Source organism: Vipera berus (assembly GCF_964194415.1).
Source record: "Vipera berus genome assembly, chromosome: 1".
Classification (NCBI taxonomy): Eukaryota; Metazoa; Chordata; class Lepidosauria; order Squamata; family Viperidae; genus Vipera; species Vipera berus.
The window spans coordinates 58,293,725-58,318,480 of record NC_138202.1 but is presented as its reverse complement, the minus strand read 5'-3'; the positions used below and the strand labels follow the sequence as shown (position 1 = coordinate 58,318,480).

Genomic DNA, 24,756 nt, shown 5'->3' with positions numbered 1-24,756 from the left:
TATCGAAAAAGAACAGTTTGCTTACCTCCTGTGTCAATAGCATCTATCAGAGCATCAGTATCTTTACTACGAATGCAATCTATCAATTGCCGGTGGGAACGTTCCCCAGTACTATCCAATCTACGAAGTCCTGGGATTCTTCCTGTGGACCCAGCACTTGATTTTGGCAATGCTTTCCGTCCTTCAAACAGTAATACCAAAAGAAGATCTACCAAACGCATGGTATCAAGTACACATCTTTCATCGCCTTGCAATGCACTTTCTATAGAATCTGGAAGCTCAGATCTTAGGAGATCCTGGAAATAATTGAAAATGTGAACAATAAAAATATAACTTCAGAAGATCCAGTGAGAAAGGGATTATATCACCATCCCAAAAAAGCCAAGCTTTTATATATAAATCAATTGCAACTGGTTAACTTTTTAAATTAACATACTGAGAAATTACAATGTGTAATTACAATAACAATGTGAAAGTCACTGTTTCTCAACTATAGTTTTTAGAATGTACAAATGTGATCATAGATGTCACTATTTTTTAACAGTATCCCAAGAACACTTACGTGTGTTACTACGGGAGAGCCTCTGCAGAGAGTTGATAATAGGCTTACTATAGTTGACACCTGATTACTTAATTTAGAGTCTGGAGTTGCAGTTGGTGCCCCTGTGCTACTCCGGCCAGGTTTACATGCTGAAGATGGTCCTGAAACAGTACCACCTGCTGCAGCCATACGAGATAACAGCTCCTCAGTTAGTCCATGTTTGGCTAACGGTGCTGGATCAACTCCACGGCGAGTAAATCTATCAGCTAGTGAAGCAAAACATCTCAGTGCACCATCAGAAACCTGAAGGAAATAGATACATATATGATTATTCTCAAAAAGTTATTATTCTCAAAGAACGAGACAAGTTATTTCAGGATTCTTATTTAGTATAGCAAATTATATTTACTCGAGACTACGCTCAGACATTCTTTAGATATTCTACTGTTGCTGCAGACTATACCCTTAAAGCTACTAGTTTGTAGGTTCACAATTGTTTAGCTACAGAATCCTTGCTTATTCCTATTATTTTTCTTGTGCCCCATTCCAACAATTCACCAAGCAAGAGAAACAGAAGTATTTTTCCCCAAATTTGCCCTCCATCTTCGTTCTGTCCAACAGCAGGGATATGGACCTTATTTAAATTGTTCCTAAATAGCTACCTTTTTATGTGCACTGTTTTTTCTCTGATGAGAAAAGAAAAAAAATGATCAAGATAGTTTTGCAATTCACAATGTACAACCAATAGGATTTAAACAGAAACAGTTTCTGATAAGACACATATAAATCTCCAAATAACCATAAAGTTGAATGTGATACCTGAAGCATTTCTAGCATGGAATTATTGTGCGGTAATAAGCGGAGATGAAAAAAACATGTACACTGCTTTCAACAAAAGTACAGTATGTGTTATAAATATTATCTTAATAAATATTCTGTAATGCTTCCAAGATAATAACAGTTATTATTATTATTAACTGTTTACCTGATGATCTTCATGTTTTAATAGACTTGAAAGGGATTCAACACAGATCTCTAGAGAAGAATCCTGTGGTTCCATTTTTCCACAAAGTCTGGATACCACAGCCATAGCAGAATGTAAAGTATCTTTATGAACAAGATGCCCACTATCACGAATAAATGTCAGCACACAGTTCAACCCTCCAGCTTCAAACACAGCACCAGATTCACGGGTACAGATAAGTTCCAACACCTAAATGCAAATGGAATTTTGGGATCAACTCATTGCAAAAAAACCCATGTTCCTAAAGTTCTCTTATGTTACTGAATCAATACTTTTTTAAAATGAACAGATGTTTACCAATCAACAGCTTTCTTTAAGGTAAAAGAACAAGTCTTGCTATTAAACAGCATAGCAATTGAAATTACTTGTGTCCATGTAGAAAAGATGGGAAATGACAATAAAGCTCTAAACAGAAAACATCAGCACAAAGTTATAGAAATGTCATAATGAAATAGAGCAGATAATACATTAACTAACTGGAGGAAAGCATACTCATTTTTAAACAGTATAAAAAAGCAACTTCCGAAAACAACCTCAGTGTCAGAAAATTGTTCAGGTTTTATGACAGGGTATGTGTGAGTGATATGAATAAATACTGAAACAACTACTATATTAATATTTGATTGGATTAATGCAATTTGCAGTTTTTTCTGGAACTTAATTTAGACCAGAGTATAGATTTTAATATATACTGCTCAAAAAAAATAAAGGGAACACAAGATAAGACGTCCTACTATTAAATACAGTACATTGTGTTGTTTAAGTGTTCCCTTTATTTTTTTGAGCAGTATACAATAAATTGATATGAACAAGCGTTTAAAAGCTTTCTAGATTTGTAACTAGTTTAACTAGTTTTTAAGTTAAATATCTGAAGATCAAGCTATATAATTTTTATACAGAATAAGATAGTCGATGACAGTTGTGAACAGGAAACGAGAAACTAATAACATTCCTATATCTCAATCTGATTAAAATGTTCTCAGGTGTTGTCAGCCCTACAAAGCAAAACATATTGGCACTTTTTCCCCTTTGGAAAGAAGCCATTTGTTTTAGCAGTTAAGGAAGAATGTGGGCAGGACTGGAGAAGGAGTACCGGTAATCCCCAAGTTGCAAGTTCCCTTAGCGAACGTTCAGTTACGCGATAAGCGCCCCCTAGTGCTTACAAGCAAATCCTGAAATTACAAATATTGCGGCACCATGCCAGTTGTTCACCCTTACAAGCGACCGTAGTGACACTGCAACATTCACCCTGGTTATTCCCTCTTTCCCCACCTCTGCCCCAGGTCTCCCTATGTGCTAGGCCTTCAATACTCACCCTACGAAGATTGAGATCCTTCGCTTTCTTGGCTGCTCCAGGCCTTCGGTGCATTCGCAGAGAATGGAGGCCTAAAGTAACGCAAGATCATGTGAGATCAGTGGTGTGAGATCTCATACTACTGATCTTGCATGATCTCATAGTACTTTAGGCCTCTGTTCTCTGCAAACAGAGCATGGAACCGAAGCTGGGGGATGTTTCTCTGTGCCTCCAAAGGCTGGATCCAGGCGCTGGAGGCCTTTTCCAGGCTGCTACTGCCTGGATCTGAGGCTGAGGGACACTTCTGCAGGCCCCCAGAGGCCCGATCCAGGACCCAGAGGCCTTTTCCAGGCCACTGCCGCCCGAATCTGAGGCCGGAGACTCTTCTATGGCCCTCTGGGGGCCCTATCCAGGCACCGGTGGCCTTTTCCAGGCTGCTGCCACCTGATATGAGCCTGGGGGATGCTTCTGCAGCCCTCCGGAGGCCTGATCTGGGCACCGCAGGCCTTTTCCAGGCCACTGCCGCTTGGATCTGAGGCTGGGGGATGCTTCTGCAGCCCTCTGGAGGCTGGATCTGGGCATCGGAGGCCTTTTCCCCCAGCCTCAGATCCAGGTGGCAGTAGCCCAGAAAAGGCCTCTGACACCCGGATCAGGCCTCTGAAGGCTCAGTTGTGGACATAAGTCAAGAACTACATGTAAGAAAGGCAGGACTGAAGTCCAAATAATAATAAAGACTTATATACAAAGCAAAGTTGGAGTAATGAATCAGGAGTGCTTTCATATTTATTCACTCATTCATTCAATTTCTGTAGCCACCTATCTCCATCAATGATTCTGGGCAGCTTACAATTCCAACACTATAAAAACAATTAAAACAATAAAAAGCATTTTTGAACAATAAAAACATCCAAAATAAATATACACAGCAGCCAAGATAGTTAGCCAGTTTAACAGTAAAGCCAAGAAATTGAGTTCTTAACACATTCAATCCCCGCCAGGCCCAGGAACACAGCCAAGTGAAAGACCGACAGGGTTGCGGCCATTCTAATCTCTGAGCAGAGGATATTCCACAGAGCAGGATCTACTGCAGAAAGGGCCCGTCTTCTAGTCCCCACCAGATAACGCTCTTTGGCTGACCAGATCTGCAGCCTGTCCTCAAAAACTGCATTTAATGCTGGCAAAATACCGTACTGTCTTCTATTGTGATTTGAAACTATTTTAGTTGAAATTAAGCAATGCCTTCATGCAAAACTGATTGTTTTCGATGCCAAAAACTTAAGAGATCTTTACTTTCTGTAGTATAATCAGAACGAACAACTTTGCCATATAATTACTTATATAATCCAAACAGAATAAACAATGCCATGTATGTATACATCTGTATGTGCATATTATATGGGTATTCTGCACATGCAGGACTTTTCAATACTATATTATGTGTGTTTTCTATATACTGATGCATTTTCATGAATAAAAAGCATCATCTATAAATCTATAGATGACGATAGTTTGTACATTAATTGCAGGCTGTGGATGAGTATATGCAAATGCATATGCAAAATGAGTACTGTATTTAGCAAAACACTCAGTTTAAATCAACTAAATTGTCTAACATATAAATATTACTGAAAACATGCTTTATAGCTTTTCTTGGTGACAAATGAAAAGTACAAACATACCTTTACACATTGCTCAGCTAAGTCTCTACTAGTTCTGTTGTTAAGTTCCACAACTACTAAACGATTACAAAGTGCTTTGATAGCACCATCTACTCCCACGATCCGTCGAGTGCATTCTGCTGATACATCCAAATAATAAGTTATGGCACGAGCTGTTACCTCCAATACATTGTCAGGAGCACTTTCATCAAGAAAAATTTTACATAGTGCTGGCAAAAAAGTACGAGGGGGACATCTGAAAGAAGAAAAATACAATCTATCAATTGCAAATTCATTCTCCATTGTTCATATTTATCCTATTCACAAGATTGTGAGACTAAATGAATACAATTAATAATATTTGCATGTTCTTTTTTAACTGATATTTTAATTTAAATTTTAAACTCAATTTAAACTGTATACTTCTCTGAGAAAGCTTTATTATGAAGGGTAAAATATAAAACATTTTAACAAAATAATATAGTCCAACACAACACGCACACATACAAACACACACACACACACACACAAATTTCTATTATGCTGACAAGACACTTTCCCAATGATCCATCTACTTTCTCTAAATCAAATTACTACAATATCTATTAGTTACCTCGTTCTTTGTGTATTATGACGATTTATTAAATCTACATATTGCCTGACTCCCAATGATTTTGAATGGTTTGTAGGAGGGCTATTCTCCTAAAACATGGGCCAAACATGGGACTAAATGCATAATGCTGTATATTTTTAAAGATGAACTGAATACCATAAATCTTTACAATATTTTGGTTGTATAGGTTGAAAAAAGATAACTTGCTATTAAACCTGCATTCTTTTGTATTCCTACTCAAAGACAAAAGCAAAAAATCTGTTCTGGATATTCATTAAGTACTTTTGAAAGCAATATGGGTTAGTAAGGATTGTGGTACATAGTCGATCACAAAAATTGAGAACCCTTGACCATAAACGGAAATATTTTCCAGTTGCACAAATAATTTCAAGCCAATATTTATAATTGCAGATACAAAGCTATGGTTCTCAGATTGTTCTGAGTCATAATATAGTTAATCAACAGATTACCCACAAGAAGACAAAATAATAGACACCTCCAAATTAATAGCTCACTATGAATTTAACAGTTTAACTTCTTCAAATGACTTGATTTGAAGAAAAAATATTAATTCTATATCAATATCATACAGCAGAAATTGGATAGTATACTGGACAGCAGTAAAGCATATGTTCCAAATCTCTGAAGATCTGGGAATAATATACAGAGAATTAGGCCACACAGAATTTAATCTCCCAATGGGAGTTCTTTTCACTGGCAGGAAAACAAATTTGGAAACAATCTTTATCTAATATGTATACTATAATGAATTCAAGATGAAATTGCTGGATATTACTATACTATGTTCTGCAAGTAAAAAAATAAAGATGGAAAGGACTTGTTTGAAACCCTGGAGAACTGAAACATTCACTATAAACAGTATTGAGACAACATTGATCTGATTCTATGAAAATATTTTTATGCATTTATTATATCAATATATGTAGCCTATATTGGGAGGTGAACACAGAGTTTAAAACTAAACAAAAACTTATTTTCCTAAGTTCCTTTTTATATGAAATAGAACCTTGTTTACCTATCATACATGTAATTCTAACATGTTTCTCTCTATTCTTTTTATTCACTATATAGTAACATTGTCTTCCAATTGTGACTTATTCAAATTAACGTTTTATTTAGCTACTTGAACAAAGACTGGGTTTTTCCCATTTGAAAGTCTTCTTTTTAAAGGGAATGTTTCTTAAAATTTAAATTGTCTTATTTAAGGAGACAAATGCTTTAAATTTAGCATCAGAATTGGAGCAAAATAGGCAAATTGTATTTTAACAATTTCACATAGGAGCATTATGGCTCAAATATTTAAACAAATAAGGAAAACTTTGTATGAGAAAGATGAAATTATCCAACAAAATGTATTACTATTGTAAAAGCTGTTTTGTGCAATGCAGCTGTCATGTCTTTCCCACATAAAAGATGAAATCCAATAATAGGATTTTGCTGACATAGTATTCCCTCTATTCATACAATTAAGCAGGATAACTTCCTGTTCTTCCAGATCTATTATGAAGGAGCTACTAAACTCAGAATAAGTAACTTGGCAGGCGGTAACAGAAAGCTTCCCTATGCAACACTGAAAAAGTTTCTTAATTCCAGGTCAGAAAAATAAAGAAGACAAGATAAAAGAGTACTTAATAACTTATAAAGCACTAACTCATGTGGAAAGAAGACAATTCCTAGTATTATGTTAGAAGGCAATATTATCCAGTAAAACTAATTTATGACAGAATTAAGGACAGTACTTATTCACTCTGTGCAATGGAATTCATTGTCATAAGTTGCGTGATGACAGACCAATTTAGATGTCAGTAAGATATCTAACAATTACTTGCCACATGTTAATTAAATCAGGGGTCAACAACCTTTTTGGATTGGCAGCCCGGTGGGAGATGGAGGGGGAGGCGCCTTAGTGCGCATGCACAAATGTGAATGTGGCCACATATGCGTGCATACGAACAGGCTGCGAGCATGTGCACCATGCAAACAGGGTTGCAAGCACGTGAGGCTCTCAGTGATGGCGGTGCCTGTGTGAGGCTTGCGCCACCGCCTCGCGTGATGATTGCGCCACGGCCCGCAGTGATGCCACCCCACCACGAGGCTTGCGCTGCCGCCCTTGCGTGAGGCTTGCGCTGAGGCCCACAGCAATCCCACCCCAGCACGAGGCTTGTGCCACTACTCCTGCGTGAGGATAGGGCTGTAGCCCACCTGCCGCTTGCGGTGCTGCCGCCACCTGTACAAGGTTCTTGGTAATACCACCTGTGTGTGGTGCGCCGCTGCCCACCTGCCACTCGTGGCACTGCTGCCCCCCAACACTCGCGGCAATGATGGTACGAGGTGGGGTGAGCACGTGCACACGCTCGTGTACTGCGCAGCAACTCATGCGGCCCAGCGACCAAGAAACCATGGCCTGGTAGTGGGCTGCAGCCCATAGGTTGGGGACTTCTAAACTAAATGATATCTCTGATAATGTGGCAGGCTCCTTTATGATATGAACAGAGTCATCTGCAGACTGGATCCTTGCCATCCCTGGATTTTCTGATTAGTGACACATGGGATGAGAGTTGGATTTGGAAGATGATCAATACCTCTGAAGGAAAAGGTGGTGCCTGCTGCCTTGTAGATAGCAGTGATTCTTCCCTGCTTAAAGATAATATTTTGCAATCTAACGGTGTGATGTAATTGTATTTGCTCCTCATCCTTTCCTTTCAAGGTAAACTTTTGCAAAAAAAAAATAGTTGGACTTTAGTATAGCTACAAAAGTTCCTGGTGGACTCTGGGTGCTTTGCAGTTGAGGTTCAAAGTCAAAGAGCAAAAACTTATGCTGATCACATCCAAAAGCACCTGGATAGAGGAAACTGGCTATCTGGTTGATCCCCAAATCATGTGCCCTTCTGGATTGCTTACAAAGAGTTAAAAGTTGGAAATACTTATGCAATTCATTACCAAGTGGCAGTTCCAATCACTATTAGTTTGGAAGAACTGTTTAAGCCCCTGGTCATTCCAGCATGGAATTCTCATTCCCCCCCCCCATGTCACTGGACATCTATATAAAGCTCCTACCTACCAGCTGATACCACTAATCAGTACAGGAGAAGTATCAACAAGGAATATGAAAATGTTATCTTCTACCCCTGGTATTGCAAAAGATGCAGAGTTCTCACCTAATACTTATCTTATAACGATCTAGATGGATTCCAAAGTTGAACTCCCAACTACAAGTAGTCCAGAAGCCCATGGACTTTCTGGTGCCCTTATTCTAGAGCTATACAGGTTACATTCCCTCTAAAGAAGTGTGTATGTAAATTGTAGGTTCTCCTGAACTCAGAACTACTGTACAACAGGTGGAATCAGTGACAAGGTGGTTTTTGACCAACAGAGGCTGGTATATGAGTTGTGACTTTCTTAAGAGTTAGAGAATATACATACATCCCTTTTTAAAAACTATAATAGATTACCACAATATGCTTTACTCAGGACTATTTATAGGATTACAGGTAGTCCTTGACTTACAACCACAATTGGGGCAGGAATTTCCATTGTTAAGCAATGTGGCTGTAAAGTGCAATGTCATGTGACCATCTTGCTTAGTGATACTGGCAGTCCCAGTTGCTGACGTAACTTCAAATGCGAGGGTTAAGGAGAAAGCAGAAAAGGTAAAGAGTAAGGTAACATTGCAAGGAGTTGGAAGTGGGAGGGGTGGTGTAGGTCATGTGCGAGTTGAGGCAGTGCTACACTGTGGTGTGAGCTCAGGAAGACTGAGGAAAGAGAGAGCGAGTTACATGTGTGCAAGTGGCAGAGGCCAGGAAAGGAATATGCCATTTTTCAGCATATTGTGGCTCTGGTGCTGCAAGTAGCCCTGTGTTGCAACCACCCCTGGAAGCCTCTATTGTCTCAGCCCAGCAGCAAGGTACAAAGAGGCTTCTTGCTGCCTCAGAATCAAAGTTTGCCAAGAAGCTTCTTTCTGCCATGCTGCTGAGCCAGATTAGGCCTCATGCTGTGAAGGGCTTCATATTGTGGTTCAGGGATTCTATCAGACCCATAACTACAGCATGCCAAGAACCCCTTTGCACCATGCCGTTAGGTCAGACTGGGGCTGGGATTCACCCTGCAAGAGTCCCTGAGTTGCAGCATGGAGGCCTTCCATGTGAAGTCCAACCCCAGCCCAGCAACACAGTGCAAAGGGGCTTCTTCCTGCCCCAGGAAACCACAGCTGCCTCAGCCCAGACCCAACCACCCCAGCTGATCTTCACCACCTTCTTGCTCCCAATGCTGATGAGGCATGCCTGGCTCTTTGCACAGCAGCTGCAAGCCACATGAAGCCATCTTAAGCCACCCAGCATCGCCTTAAACCGCAGGATGGGTGGCAATAAATATGATAAATAAATACATCTTCCTCATGCTGTTATGTGTGACCTGGGGGAGAAAGCCTTGTTCGGCTAGCAGCTGTTCGTGAAGGACCAGGACAGGCATGCTAGGTCAGCTGTGGGAGAAAGAAAATAGTGAAGGTTGGCTGGGGTGGCTGGGAACACAGGGAGTCAAAAGAACATAGATGGGGGAGATAGGCAAATGAGGGGATTTGAAGCACCCCTGCAGTTATAAATGGAATTTATAACTGCAGGGGTGCTTCAAATCTCCTCATTATAATTTATAAATGGAATTTATAAGTTATAAATGGAATTTATAACTGTTGCCAAGATCTTAATTTTGTTCATGTGATCAGAGGGAGCTGCCATGATTGTAACTTTAGAACAGGTTCATTCAGAGTCACAACTCTGAACGGTCACTGAATGGAATAGCTGTAAGTCAAAGAATACCTGTGCCTGAAAACTTTTAACTGGTGCCAATGTGATGGCTCACTTGCTGATAGATAAAAGCCACTGTTGCAGTGCATGGTGTATAAATATTAAATAAATGTTTACAGAAATTTAATTTTTCTTTTAGCTCTCTACACAAACATTGCTAAATTTTAAATTTAAAAATGTGCATTATGCCATCAAAGTATTTATTTGATATATGTTCCTCCATTTCCAACTTTTCCCATTAAAGCATCTTTGTGTTGGGAACCTAGAACAATCCACAATCTTTTACACTCTGTAGTTTAATTTGAAAATATGTAGCCCACTCTTAATATTCATCGAATGTAGGTTAATGGTCTGAGCAATGACCTCCCTTTTCCCCCCACATTTTAAATTTACAGTACTGCCTTAACTAACAGTTTTAAAGAACTCAAAACTTACACATTATTTGATCCCTGAAGTAAATGCCACAAAATAGTGATTCATTATCTGATATTGGGGGGGGGGGGGGGGAAGGCTGTTCCACACATATGTTGTCCTACACAACATGTTACATGATTACTAAATATTTTTGAATCCCAGAAAGGCAGAATGGCCTTCAGTATATCCAACCTGTATGGATTTTCTATAAATCAGTTTCGTTCATTGGAATATGTCCTTCTACTAAAAAGCATTCTCAATTCTATTGTCCAAAACACTTACTACCACTCCAATGATAAACAAAACCATTAGGGGAAAAAGGACCTAGTAATAATAACATGGCTAATTAAAAAAACTATTACTTTTCAGCATACTAATTATAACTGGGTCACTTAAAACTCATAATAGTTAAAATATTCAAATGATACTATGAGAGAAATCTATAATGACCATGAATCAGTCTTTCTGAATCACTGCTACTGAAAGATGAATAATACCAATATGAACAGGTCAGAATTACTAAAATGAACATCAGCATTATTATGAAAGTCAGCAGTTCTACAAAACAATAAATTTATAAATCAAACAACCTGGATTCAGGCAAATTTTCTCTGTATTCCAGAATACAAAATATATTTTGTTTAGTTTGTGGTATTTCTGTCAACATATTTTTAACAGCAAAGGTATTAAAGTACCTCATTTTAGACACCAAAGCACGCCCTTTGCAGTGGGTTTTTACCCTTACATTAAGTGAAAGCATATACTAGTTTTTGTTGTTTACTGTTGATTTATATTTTACACACAAATACACACTACTTTGCCTTGGTTTCTCCTTTGAATTTCTACATGGGAGTTTATAAGCAACCGCAGTCTCTACCAGTCTCTCTTAGGCTTTATTCACACAATATTTGGTCTCCAATAAAAAATAGATACAAAATTCAACTATTTGTGTGCCTTTATTTCAACCATTCTATTGCTTCCATTAATGTTGATATATCTTTGACTGTTTAACAAACAAATAAAATGTAATATTGAGGGGAGAAACTAAAAAAAATATTGTAAAATACCATTTTATGTATGTATGTATGTATGTATGTATGTATGGAGAGAGAGAGAGAGAGAGAGAGAGAGAGAGAGAGAGAGAGAGAGAGAGAGAGAGAGAGAGAGAGAGAGAAGGAATTCATATTTAACTTTTTCCACAATATTGGTCATTTTCTAAGACCTTTTAAATAAAATGTACATCTTATTAGATGCACTTAATAAAAATAGGAAGCCTCATCACTAAAAAAAAAACCTCGTAACAATGTTGCTGTATTAAAAATTAATTTGTACCAGCAAAATTTAAAAAACTCTTATTCTCAAGCAGAAAATATATGTTAAATCTTCAAAGTCTTCTTAATGAATCAGCAGTAATTGCAGTAATTGTAAATATCATAAAAATAAGATGGTTGAATTTTGGGACCTAGTAGATATGATTTAAAACATTAATATAAAATAGAACTTTATGTTGCAAGGCTTCTGCCCAGAATAACACATCATTTCCAAGTTGACTAACTAAACCACAATTCTGCTAACAACTACCGGGATACCATTTGGCAATTCCTTAGCCAAGAAGCAGCTAATGTATTAGCATGTAAAGTTCTTCTAAATTAATATTGTTCTTAACAGCAACCTTAGAAAACCCAAGATTTTTAGCATTTGCAAGCAGGGTGGATGGCAGTAAAAACAGACTGAAAGCAAAAACATTTTTATCATTTGATTTTCATCCTCCCACGATGTCTGGAATGGAATTCACATTTTTTTCTCTATTGGTCCATATATAGTACAGAAAAGCTATACAAGATTATTTTTGTTATATCTGATGTGAACACATCCTAGCAAAACAAATTCTCAAGAGTAAAAAGGTTTCCCAAAGGTTTCAGTAGAAGTCCTGTTAGACACTGGTACTTCCCAAGAAGTAAATTACTTCATTTGTGTCTAGCAGAAATATATAATTGCTCAATAGAGACCTTGCCATGTTGGGCAGTATACAACAAGAAAAAAACATAATCAATACAAAGCAGTATATTAAAACTTAATAAAATGATAACATGACTATAAGAAGTGAAATCTTATTTAGTAATCAATTGGGGGCTCTACTCATTCTGATCCCAAGACCCATAGTCTTTAGTTTCTTTCTAAAAGTCTGCAGGGTTGGGGGACATATGACATGAGAAGATCATTCTAAAGGGCAGGGACTATTAGCAAGAAGCCACACCTCCTGGGTCCCTTATGATCACATTGTTTCCACCAAGGCATCCAAAGAGTGCCCTCTCTGTCAGTGACTGGAAGACAAGCAGATATCCTTGGAAGGAGGTCATCCCATGAATAACCTAGTTCTGTCATATAAGGCTCAAGCCCAACACTTTGAATTGCTCCCAGAAACCTATGGCGATCCTGTGCATTTTGTGGAGTAGATATATTACATAAGCATAATAAAGAACAGCCATAACAACCTCTGCCATTGCATTATGGGCCAAATTAACTTCCTAATTGGTCTTCAAAGTGGCCCCATCTAGTGGGTTGCAATACTCTATTGAAAGATGATTAAGGCGTGAGTGATCATGATCAGGTCTCCTGAACAGGTGTAACTGGTGCATAATATTAAAATAAGCAATTTCTCTCCCCAGATACAACTGTCACCTGCCCTGGAAATAGGAGATTTGAATAGAGGAGGACCCCCAAGCTGTGTACTAAATCCAAATGCAGCTTGCACCCTGTCCAAATTCAAGGAATAAATCTCTTAAGTTTTATTTGATTCTAGGATCCAATGACCCCAAACTACTGCCACTGTGCTATCAGCATACTGATGATACTGCACCTATGTTAATGATGATGTCCTTCATTGAATTCGAAGAGGGGGGGAGTAGTGAGGCACTTTGCCAAGCACAGTTCTTGGACTAGATTGCTGTGTCCTAATAGTGACTGGAACTTCTAGAAGGAGAAAACAGTGCCTATGCCTCCACTCATAAAACCATCTGAACGTATCATAGACTGCTGAGAGATCAAGAAAAGATGAGTTTGCCGGAAGTCATTGACAAGAGCAACCAAAGCTATCTTAGTTTTATATCCTGGTCTGTAAACCTGACTGAAATTCTGCTTCTACCAGGAGGAAATACAGGCTATCTGCTTTCTCAATAATCTTCCTCAGAAAGAAATTTTGGGAAGAAATAGTCTGGATCTGTGGCATCCCGTGATGCTTTCACAAAGAGGAGTAAACTATCACCTCTTTCAGAGCCAGTGGGATTATCCCCTCTCTCAAGGAAGCATTTACCATTGCATGGCTCCACATACATATTTATTTATTTTATTCGATTTATATATCTTCTCCCAGGATGCATTAACCAACCAGGAAAGGCATGGATCTAAAACACAGGTGGTCACACCCATAACACCAAGAATCCTAGCTACTTTCTCAAGACTAAAAGCTTCAAACACCTCCCAGATAACATCACAAGATAATGCCTCAGACAACTTCCTCAGACAAGCCCAGAATGAGAGATTAGGCCAATCTGAACTGGGCCCCTAATCAACATTTGGAAGATACAATAAGAGCATAGAAATAAGTACATTTCATCACTCTTATCACCATAAGGCAGGCCCTAATATGGGCTTTTACTTGTTCTTCTTGAAGCTATATTACTTTTGATATGAGCACAAGCCACTTTATAATGAAAACAGCACATAATAGCTGGTATTACTGATCTTTCCTAACACCACTGCTTTAGGATTGTCAACAATGATACAAAGATTTCAAACAATCTGAAGAATGTTTGTCATACATTCACAGTAACAATCAAAACCAAACTGAATATCTGACATAAAATGAAACTTTACTTACGTTTCAAAGCACCGATCCACATTGTCTGACATCAGCAGCAGCATACATAACTGCTCCAGTGCTATTAGCTGCATGTCTCTTTCATCCCCCTGACCCATCTGCAGCCATTCAAGCAATGTATCTGGGTCCACATCTGCCATGATTTTAAAGTACTGTCTGTTCTTAAATTAAAAAGAAACCAAAAATCTTTTTTAAATCCAGACAAATAGCTTGGGCCTAATTAATCTTCTATTCTGAAGAAATCCAATGGCTTTGCAATCTTCACCTGAAAAAAAAGGCAACCAAGAGATTTGTAGTTAATTTCTGTTACTACTCCTTAATTTTATCACAATACGTATGCATGTTACTAGCATGATATATATCCTGCACTCCAATATATTAACTGTGCAATGCTTCAGTATCATTTGGAAAAGGTGAACTTGAAATATTATAAATGAACAGTATTTGAGCAGCAAAGGCTCTGCTGACATTTATTTATTTTAGAAATCTTCATCAGGAATGTAAGAAGCTAAGAGTCTGGTACTATATTTTGGTCTAGCTATTATGCCAGACATGTCAAACTCGTGATGTCACGCAACGTCACACGACGTATCGGAGCTTTTTTGCCATTGCCGACAATGGGGTGGGCGCAGTTTCATGACGCGTCTGGCCCGCAGGCCTGCAGGTTAACACCCCTGTATTATGCTAATGGTGCCTACAAATTTCAAATTGGGAGCGAGATATCTAAACAAGTGTTGTTGTAATACAAAATTCTAAAATTGTGACAGAAGAGCAGGATCAAATTTAGCTATTTCAGATACCTAGGGCAATACCAGCAATATATATTTTGAAATATTACAATAGTGTATTAAATCTTTGTTGAGTATGGTGTTATTATTCTATTATAAGTTATTGATGGAGAAAAAATAATAAATAGCATTTTTAAAAAATATCATCTTAAATTATAATGAAGTTTGCTTAACAGCAGGAGTGACTTGTAAACCTACAAATAAAATACATTGTATTTTTCCCAATCAGGTGTTCTGTTGCTTTGATATTAGTTTCATGATATAGTTTTAAATGTTTTTCTACATTATCTATAGTTTAAAAATCAAATAAAAATAAGATAATGCACACTTCAATTCCAATTTTCCTTAGAATAGGAATCTAATACATTCTGTGCTTTGAGGGTTGTTCTTTTCATGCTGTTACTACATTGCCTTTCAACATCTCTAACAGAACCCAAATACACCCAAGTCTTTTGTTCCATAAGAGATTGTTTTATGTCACAACTGCAGTTTTCCTTTGCCAAAGCTGTAGTATCTATAGGCCCTTTGTAAAGTTAACCTCTTGTAATTTTTTGTAATCAGAATTCTAGAATAAAGTTTCTAGAATAAAGGCTGTGATGTAATCTAAGTTTTTTTCAATAAATGCTTTAAGGTTCAGTTTGCACTGTCTTAATATAGTATTAGGAGAAGGTTAAAAATATATTACATATCAGTGAAACATGATGTAGCAGTAGGTAGCCGGGAAGCTTATTGAATTCAAGGCTTATTTCTGAACATGAAAACACACACACACACACACACACACACACACACACACACACGATTGTGTAGCCTGTGGTCAATAAAGCTATTTTGGCTTCTAAGAGTATAAATATCTAGATTCAAACAAATGATGCTTAGAAAAAGTTTCAATCATATTTGTATACCACTTGTTCGTATGAAGTATGAACAATAAGACTGAATCTAACACATAAATTAATCAGGAAAAATTGTACTAATAGTACACAATTTTTACTGAGGAAAGTACAGGTAGTCCTCAACTTACAACAGTTCATTTAGTGACCGTTCAAAGTTATAACAGCACTGAAAAAAGTGACTTTTGACCATTTTTCACATTTATGACTGTTGTAGCGTCCCTATGATCACGTGATTTACATTTGGATAACTGGTTCATATTTATGACAGTTACAGTGTCCCAAGGTCATGTGATCACCTTTTGCCACCTTCTAACAAGCAAAGACCACGGAGAAGCCAGATTCACTTAAGAACCATGTTACCAATTTAACAAATTCAGTGATTCACTTAACAAATGTGGCAAGAAAAGTCGTAAAATGAAATGGAGCAAATCTCACTTAACAAATGTCTCATTTTAACGGCATACATTTGGGGCTCAATTGTGGTCATAAGCTGAGGACTACCCGTATCTACTTTTTGAGATGACCGACTTCCCGACACACCTTGCATTTCAGCGCAAGAATCATTTGAGAAATAAAACTGCACAAACTCTCCCCAACAAAGCAAACATGGAAGAATGGGCAACGGTACTACGGTAAGCCATATGCTTTACAGACAGAAGCACTTTATAGGTTCGACCTCTAGCTTTTTAAAAGAAAGAAAGAAAGAAAGAAAGAAAGAAAAATCTAAGTCTGGAAATAACCCCAAATTTCGCGAAGACACTATGTGCTGGAAGCTAATTATGTACACCGATGATGACTTCTCGCCCAGGAGGAAGTTTCATACCTTTACACAACCAAGTCTATACAAGCACTCTTACAACACGAGTGGGGCGTCCAACAAATACGGGGCTGACCTACAGATATTTCTCTGTGTCCCCCCCCCCAGCCCTTAAAACAGGGGTCTTCAAACCTGGCCCTTTTATGACTTGTGGACTTCAACTCCCAGAATTCCTCAGCCAGCTTTGCTGGCTGAGGAATTCTGGGAGTTGAAGTCCACAAGTCATAAAAGGGCCAAGTTTGAAGACCCCTGCCTTAAAACAAGACGAGCCGGAGAACGCAGCGTCCGAGGACCGTCTTCAGGGAAAAACTGTTTCTCTCCCATTAAAGTCCCAAAGCAGCGGGCCGAGAGGCCCCCGCTGACTCTTCCCCACCGAACCCAGAAAGCCAGGAGAAGAGCAGGCCCAGCAACACCCTTTCTTTACGGACGAGGACCTCGCTCTGGGCCCAGCAAAGACAACTCGGTCGCTTCCCTTCCGTCCGTCCGTCCGTCAGCCCAAGCCCAGGTTTTCCGGGCCTACCAACCCCCGCCTAGCTGAGGCTCTGCGGAATCTCTAACAGCCATTTCCACCACCACCACCCGCCAACTCCCCGACCCGCACTTTCCGCCACGCCGTCCCAGAAGAACCCAACTCTTTCCCCGAGCTCCGTCACGCCGCGGCACTCGCGTTCCCCGCCAGCCGAAGGCCTCGCGGGGCATCTCGGCCAGGTGGCTCAGGAAAACACCGCCGCGAGGCCAGCAGCGCGGGGGCTCCTTTGCGCCGACCCAGCGACTCGCTCACCTCGGCGCGCCCGGGTTTCCCCCGCCGCCGCCGCCGCTGCTCCTCAGTTTTCAGAGGCCTTTCCTTAGTCCGCCGCCAGACAGCGTCGCACCCCGTCCATCTTGATCTTCCCGGCAGAAGCTGAGGGGTGGGGGAGGAGAAAGACGGAGCGACACACATACACACAAACATACACACACGTACACACACACATACAAGAGAGGAAGAGGAGGAGGAGGACTCCGCCAGGCTTCAAGTCAGACCGAAGCGGACTCAGAAGCAGCGCTTCCGACAACGCGGCCGGAGGGGGCGCTGCGGAGAACGCCCGTTCCTGGCTTTTTCCTTCCCTTCTCGCGTCACGAGTGACTCCGGGCTTCCTCTTTCTGCCCATTATAACTCGAGACCGGAGGTAGCGTGACTGTGTTCCGTCTTCGCCCGGGCCGAACCTTGTTCTCGTTTCGTTTGCTTGGCTTCGCTGAGTCCTTGCGGAACAACAGAGATGCCGCTCACGGTTACCACACAGGCGATCATCAGGCTTTTTTTTAAAAAAATATATATATATAAATCGGGCTACGCTCTGGGAGAGCTGTGATAACCCACGATGGACCTTTTCGTACAACTTTGTGGTGGATAGGCATTGAAACTGTTAGTTAAAACACAGATTTACTAACATTTAATTTCTTGCCTATCGGGGCTATTATCCTCATGGGTGTTTTCCATCTGAACTTGGAATAGTGATAGTAATTCCCGCCAAATATGTTGGAGCAAGGTGTGGAAATGCGGTATCTTTTCAGTCCCAGGATCTATATCTCTTAGATGTCTATATTTTGAGTGGGGGACAGGTTTCTAATAGGATAGATGACCTTCAAAAACTACAGCACAACCAGCAGAAAGCTAATTGACGTCACTACGATCTTGCTATTGAAATGAAGTAAAGCCTATTGTAACTTCTGATTGCTTGTAACTAGCTTTCTGCACAATTTTAGCTATCAAAAAAGCACCTTTAATTCCAATTAAGGGACATAATATGTGTATGCAGTCTTCCTCCATTCCAATGAGATTGTTGCATTTTCAACAGATATGTTGGATTTTACAATTAGAACTTAACTTTGGTATGAAGAATATATATATATTATGCTTTGGTGCCTTTTGGGGGGGGTGTTAATTCCTCTCCTCACTTCTATGTTCCTAAATGCTGGGACCTTCGTGTTCTGAACATATATTATGTGAAAAATAGCTAAAATAAAATTAGCAAGATATTCTCTGCTAGTACTATGTTTAGTACAGAAGTGGAACAGTTATATTCTGCAATTGGGATTTATCTCCTTTGTAAAGAACTAAACCAGGGGTCCCCAACCCCCGGTCTGCAGCAACTGGTCCACACGAACAAGCAAAGCAGGGAGGCAGGCAAGCACACAAAACCATGCACTTTCTGGTCTGTGGAAAAACCTTTATCCATGGAACTGGTCCCTGATACCCAAAAGGTTGGGGACCTCTGAACTAAACATATAGAGCTCTTATATAAAACTCAATATTGCAAGTAGCTCTTATAATAAATACACTTATAATAAATACTAGGTATAATAAATACCTAGTGGAGAGCGAGCACGCGGACCTGGCTTGCATCACGGAAACCTGGCTAGGCCCAGAGGGTGGTGTCCCTCTGGTTGACCTCTGCCCGCCAGGTTTCCAGGTGCTGCACCAGCCTCGGACCCATGGGAGGGGCGGGGGAGTGGCAGTTATCATCAGGGAATCCCTTAGCCCGCGAGAGACCACCGTCCCTCAGATGGTCGGGTGTGAGTCTCTCCTACTGAGATACGGCCCGGGGGCGCAGTTGGGCCTGCTGCTGGCATACCTACCACCTAATCGTGCTGCGGCAGCCCTGCCCGAGCTACTCAATGTCCTCTCAGGGTTGGTGGTTGAATTCCCAAAACTCATGGTCTTGGGCGACTTTAACCTACCGTCCCTGGGAGGATCGTCCGATCTGGCTCGGGAGTTCATGGCTTCCATGGCGGCCATGGACCTGTCGCAAATAATTTCTGGACCGACTCATGAGAGAGGCCACACCCCAGACTTGGTGTTCTTGTCTGGACGGTGGCGCGATGATATCGGTGGGGGTGCCACAACTGTTACGCCCCTGTCATGGACCGATCATCACCTCCTGCGGCTAGACTTCCCCTTTGCCACCCCCCGCCGTGGGTGCACGGTGCCAACCAGATGGTACCGCCCTAGGCGCCTAATGGACCCTGATAGGTTCCAGGCAGCGCTTGGGGACGCACATGCACTCCCTGCTCACAGCTCGGTGGATGCCTTAGTGGAAGCCTGGGAAAAGGCAGCCACGGAGGCTCTGGACCGAGTTGTACCCTTGCGGCCTCTGACCCGGTGCAGATCCCAGCGAGCCCCATGGTTCACCGCGGAGCTCCGGGAGATGAAGCGTCGGAGACGGGGCCTAGAGAGCCGTTGGAGATCCAGTCGATCTGAATCCGACCGATTGCGATTAAGAATCCTCACCAGGTCTTATCTCGCTGCGATAAGGGTGGCAAAATCCAACTACTTTTCCACCCTCATCGCGTCCGCAGATAATCGCCCGGCTGCCTTGTTCAGGGTGACTCGCTCCCTACTGAACCAAGAGGTGAGGGAGGAACCCTTGCAGGGTCGAGCCGAGGAATTCGGTCAATATCTGCTGGATAAAATTGCTCGGATTCGAACCGGCCTGGACTCCAACTGGGCTGAGCTGGAAGAACAAGGCATGGACAGTCTTGTCGACGTCATCTGGGAGGAATTTGATCCTGTGACTCCTAAGGAAGTGGACAGGATTATGAGGAGGTTGAGCTCCTCCACATGCTTACTGGACCTGTGCCCTTCCTGGCTGGCATATGCAGCTCGAGAGGGGACACGAGGCTGGTTCCTGGCGGTCATCTCCGCTTCTCTGAGTGAGGGTCACTTCCCCACCGCCTTGAAGGAGGCGGTGGTGAGACCTCTCCTCAAGAAGCCCACCTTGGACCCATCCTCATTGAATAACTTTCGTCCAGTCTCCAATCTTCGCTTCCTTGCGAAGGTTGTGGAGAGCGTGGTGGCGCACCAACTCCCTCAAATCCTGGATGAAGCGGTTTATCTAGACCCGTACCAATCGGGCTTCAGGCCAGGCTACAGCACGGAGACGGCATTGGTCGCTCTGATAAATGATCTCTGGAGAGGCCCGGGACAGGGGCCATTCCTCTGTCCTAGTCTTATTAGACCTCTCGGCGGCTTTCGATACCATCGACCATGGTATCTTGCTGCGACGCCTCAGGGGACTGGGAGTGGGAGGCACGGTTCTGCGTTGGTTCTCCTCCTTTCTCCAGGGTCGCTCGCAGTCGGTGCTGGCAGGGGGACAGAGGTCGACCCCGAGGCCTCTCGCTTGCGGAGTCCCTCAGGGGTCGGTCCTCTCGCCTCTCCTGTTCAACATCTACATGAAACCACTGGGCGAGATCATTCGCAGCTTTGGAGTAGGGTACCATCAGTATGCTGATGACACCCAGCTTTTCATCTCAACTCCAAACAACATCAGTGATGCCCTTGACGTGATGTCCCGCTGCCTGAAAGCGGTCCGGGAATGGATGGGGAGGAACAGGCTCCAACTCAACCCGGACAAGACTGAATGGCTGTACGTACCGGCAAGCCAGGATACTCAGAACATCCCATCCCTTAACATCGGGGACAAGTTACTACCCCCTGTTGATAGGGCCCGCAACCTGGGTGTCCTCCTAGACTCGCAGCTCTCCCTGGAAGATCACATAGGAGCTGTGACCAAGGGGGCCTTCTCCCGGGTTCGACTAGTTCGCCAATTACGGCCTTATCTGGACCTGGATGCCTTACGTACAGTCACCCATGCTCTTGTGACCTCTCGCCTAGACTACTGTAATGCTCTCTACATGGGGCTGCCCTTGAGATCCACTCGGAAGCTTCAACTGGTGCAAAGTGCAGCGGCACGGACACTCTTGGGAGCCTCCCGATACTCCCATATCACACCTCTCCTCCGTGCGCTGCACTGGCTTCCAGTTGCCTTCCGTGTGAAGTTCAAGGTGCTAACAATGACAAACAAAGCCCTACATGGCATGGGTCCGGACTACCTACGGGAGCACCTTCTGCCAATGTCAGCACCCCACCGTCCTGTGCGCTCCCACAGAGAGGGCCTCCTCAGGGTGCCACCGCTCAAGGAATGTCGGCTGGTGGCCCCCAGGGGGAGGACATTCTCAGTGGGTGCGCCAGCCCTCTGGAACAGCTTACCAACCGAAATCCAGATGGCCCCCGACCTCCGCACCTTCCGGCGCGACTTAAAAACTTACCTGTTCCAGCAGTCCGGCCTGGCCTGATAGCTCTAATTGGGGTCCCAGTTTGTTTTTTACTATTGTTTTATTTTCACTATTGTTCATTCTGTATACCTACCTTATTCTGTACACCGCCCCGAGTCCCTCGGGAGAAGGGCGGTTTATAAAAACAAACAAACAAATAAATAAATAATAAAGCTATATTATATAGTTCTCTGATGTGTCATTAAGTATGAACACTCTGCAATTTTGCCATGAGTTAAAAGTTGAGAATATTTCCATGTTTTGACAACCATAGTTATTCTAATTAGTGGAGCTGAGAGACATTTTTGGTAAATGCATTTCTTAGTCACGAAGAACTAATGACAATGATTTTAAAATTATAGTGTATTTAAACATTGTGGATGGCTACTTGGGAGATCTTTTTGTTGGTCACTAGAAATTGGATATATGCAGAGAACATAAATCTGACACTTCACACAAAGATAGCCAGTCACATGTCACTGTCTGGAGGTCACTAGAAAGACACTAGGGAAAGTTACTCTGCCTTCATGTAATGTACTATATTAATGTAAATTTACAGTAACTATAGACTGCCTTTTAATCATATTTAAATCATTGAATGGAAATTTGAGTTCAGATAATAAGGTTCATATTATTTAGAGAATTCTAATATGATGTCATATTTCTAACACTTCAAGCTCTGTCAGCTAATGGTTAAAAAGCAGACAAAATATTGCTTGTTACTTCATGGTATATGCAGATATTACACACAAACTGTTGCATCTTGGTTCATCTTTCTTCAGAATCAATTTTCTCTGCCTTACACAAACTTTTTCAACTTGTAATAAACTAAAATAAGTGGCTCCCTGGGCAAAGAGTTCCAGTAGGTGAGCTCAGATGCCCTTTTTAACCCATACATTATAGTCTATTTTTAATAGGTTTGATACTGTTTGATCTGAAACTTAAGTTTTGTTAGAGTCCTGTGCTTCTAATAAAGACAAGTAACTTACATTGCTTTATATATTCCTTCTCCAATTAGTAAATCTTTATTTCCAATTTTTATTACTTCAACTAACAATGGTGACTCCTCTGACTTTTCATTACACAGTTAGGTGTAGGTTTAATGTTCCCAGATGGAGACTAATTTGTAAAACCTGTATATTAGTGCTACAATACTTAAAGAAGATATTTTATATTGTCAGTCTAGGGATATTTATTTGAACAATTTGTATTAATGAAATATAAAAATACTAGTTGAATCCAAAAGATTTTTTAGACTGCTGATTTTAAGGAATAAGAATGTTCAATGAAGCATTTAAGCATCTTGCCTGAATCTAGCACCAGTATTTTACATGTTTATAGGGCAGAATTCTTCAACCTTTCTGACTTTACAGACCAGCCAGAGGGGTGGGGAGAGGGGATGGTTCTATGCAAGTGGTGGGCAAATGCATGCACACAGCTCAATTTGCATGAGACATGGGCACACCACTCGCGCAAATGGAGCACATGCGCCAATGCTTGCCCCCTGCTTGTGCAAGTGGGAACCCCTGTTATAGAGGACAAATAATATTCCATATGACTGCATTTTCCAACTTGTGCAGAATGCAGAAAATATTAATAGCCAAATTGACATTCCAGTTTATGTTATGTATTTATATTTTATGCTTGCCAACCCAACAGAATATTGAAAATAAGTTGTAGAACATGAGATTCTGTCTGCCTATCTACTAAGAGGTTATCTCTCCAGAACAGAAACAAATTTGATGTGATGGGTGAAGCCAACCAAAAAAAAATTGAATTTGAAAATGGATCTCTTCTGCTGAAGGGAAAAAAAGATGGGAGAGATGGTTGGGCAGTGGCTTGGAATGCTGTTGACTCCTCCATTCTTAAGCCCTCTCCCTTTAGAGTGAAACTGCTATTCAAGAGATGGAAAGAATTCTACAGCCACGTTCCACATGTTTTCCCTGCCTTGTTTTCTGTTTCAAATTATTCTCTAGTTACAGTTAATGGGACAGTCAAGACTAGATACTTAGTGTGGACAACCGTGGGATCTGGCAGGGTGAGAGCTGTGAACCATAAACCCAAAGCTTTCGCTGTGTCCCTGCATAACAGATACAGGGCCCTTGCTGACCTTAATAGGGACATTAAGGAAACAGGTCAAGGTAGTTGTGATGATAACTCAAATAAGCAGGGGACCATGGTCCGAGATGAACTTGTTTTTGACAGGGAGAAATGCGAATCAGGTATTACACATCAGTCATGCAAGAAAAGAAAGGTACCCAAATAGAGAAGCCACATTCTGGTTGGTGATTCAGTTATAAGGGATGTAAATTTAGGAAAGGATACAGAGGTTTCAAAAGAGGTCAGGTGTCTTCCAGGTGCTACTGCCAGTAGGGACAAGAAGCGTATTTTCAAAATAGTCAACAATGCCAGCAATGACTGTGATGTGGATGCTATTGTACATCTTGGCAGTAACGATCTGTCCCAAAAGGATGTACTCTGTGTGCAGAATGATTTCCAGAGCTTGGGGCAGGAACTCAGCAGAATAGGCTTTAGGCTCACTTTTTCAGAGGTCTTACCAGTGTATAAGGAGCAAAATGGAAAAGGCCAGCATATAGCAGAATTGAATATATGGCTAAAGGAGTGATGTAAAGGAGAAAGCTTTGGTTATATTAGTCACGATGTCTGTAGCTGGTCCAATGAAAAAATGTACAAAAGAGATGGTCTGCATCCATCCAAGAAAGGGACTGAGTTACTTGGCAATAAATTCACAGCTTTTCTGGAGGAACATTTAAACTAAACAACGGGGACAATGAGTTAATTGATACAGAACATCGCTGTCCCTGGCAATCTAAGAAAATAGGGGAACTCAGGCACCACACAAGTTATGTAGCAAGTAAACACAGGGTCAGTCATAAAGGACTCAAATGTCTATACA

At 41.2% G+C, this 24,756-nt stretch overlaps 1 protein-coding gene across 7 annotated transcripts in view; it reads right to left on the bottom strand.

Annotated features, from left to right (window-relative positions):
* The window catches only part of HECTD1 (HECT domain E3 ubiquitin protein ligase 1), a 71,336-nt gene extending 53,544 nt beyond the window's left edge, over positions 1 to 17,792 (bottom strand). For 4 of the 7 annotated variants that reach the window (XM_081339983.1, XM_081339982.1, XM_081339981.1 and 1 more), the window contains exons 1-6: positions 17,527 to 17,791; positions 14,245 to 14,509; positions 4,539 to 4,773; positions 1,527 to 1,754; positions 563 to 844; positions 26 to 296 (exon numbers count right to left, since the gene is read on the bottom strand). In XM_081339983.1, the coding sequence (XP_081196109.1) occupies positions 26 to 296; positions 563 to 844; positions 1,527 to 1,754; positions 4,539 to 4,773; positions 14,245 to 14,384 (1,156 nt within the window). In that variant the 5' untranslated portion in view covers positions 14,385 to 14,509; positions 17,527 to 17,791. Of the gene's footprint in view, positions 1 to 25; positions 297 to 562; positions 845 to 1,526; positions 1,755 to 4,538; positions 4,774 to 14,244; positions 14,510 to 17,526 lie in introns of all 7 variants that reach the window. The other 3 variants (XM_081339980.1, XM_081339984.1, XM_081339986.1) reach the window with 1 other exon arrangement.
* Positions 17,793 to 24,756: the final 6,964 nt, after the last annotated feature.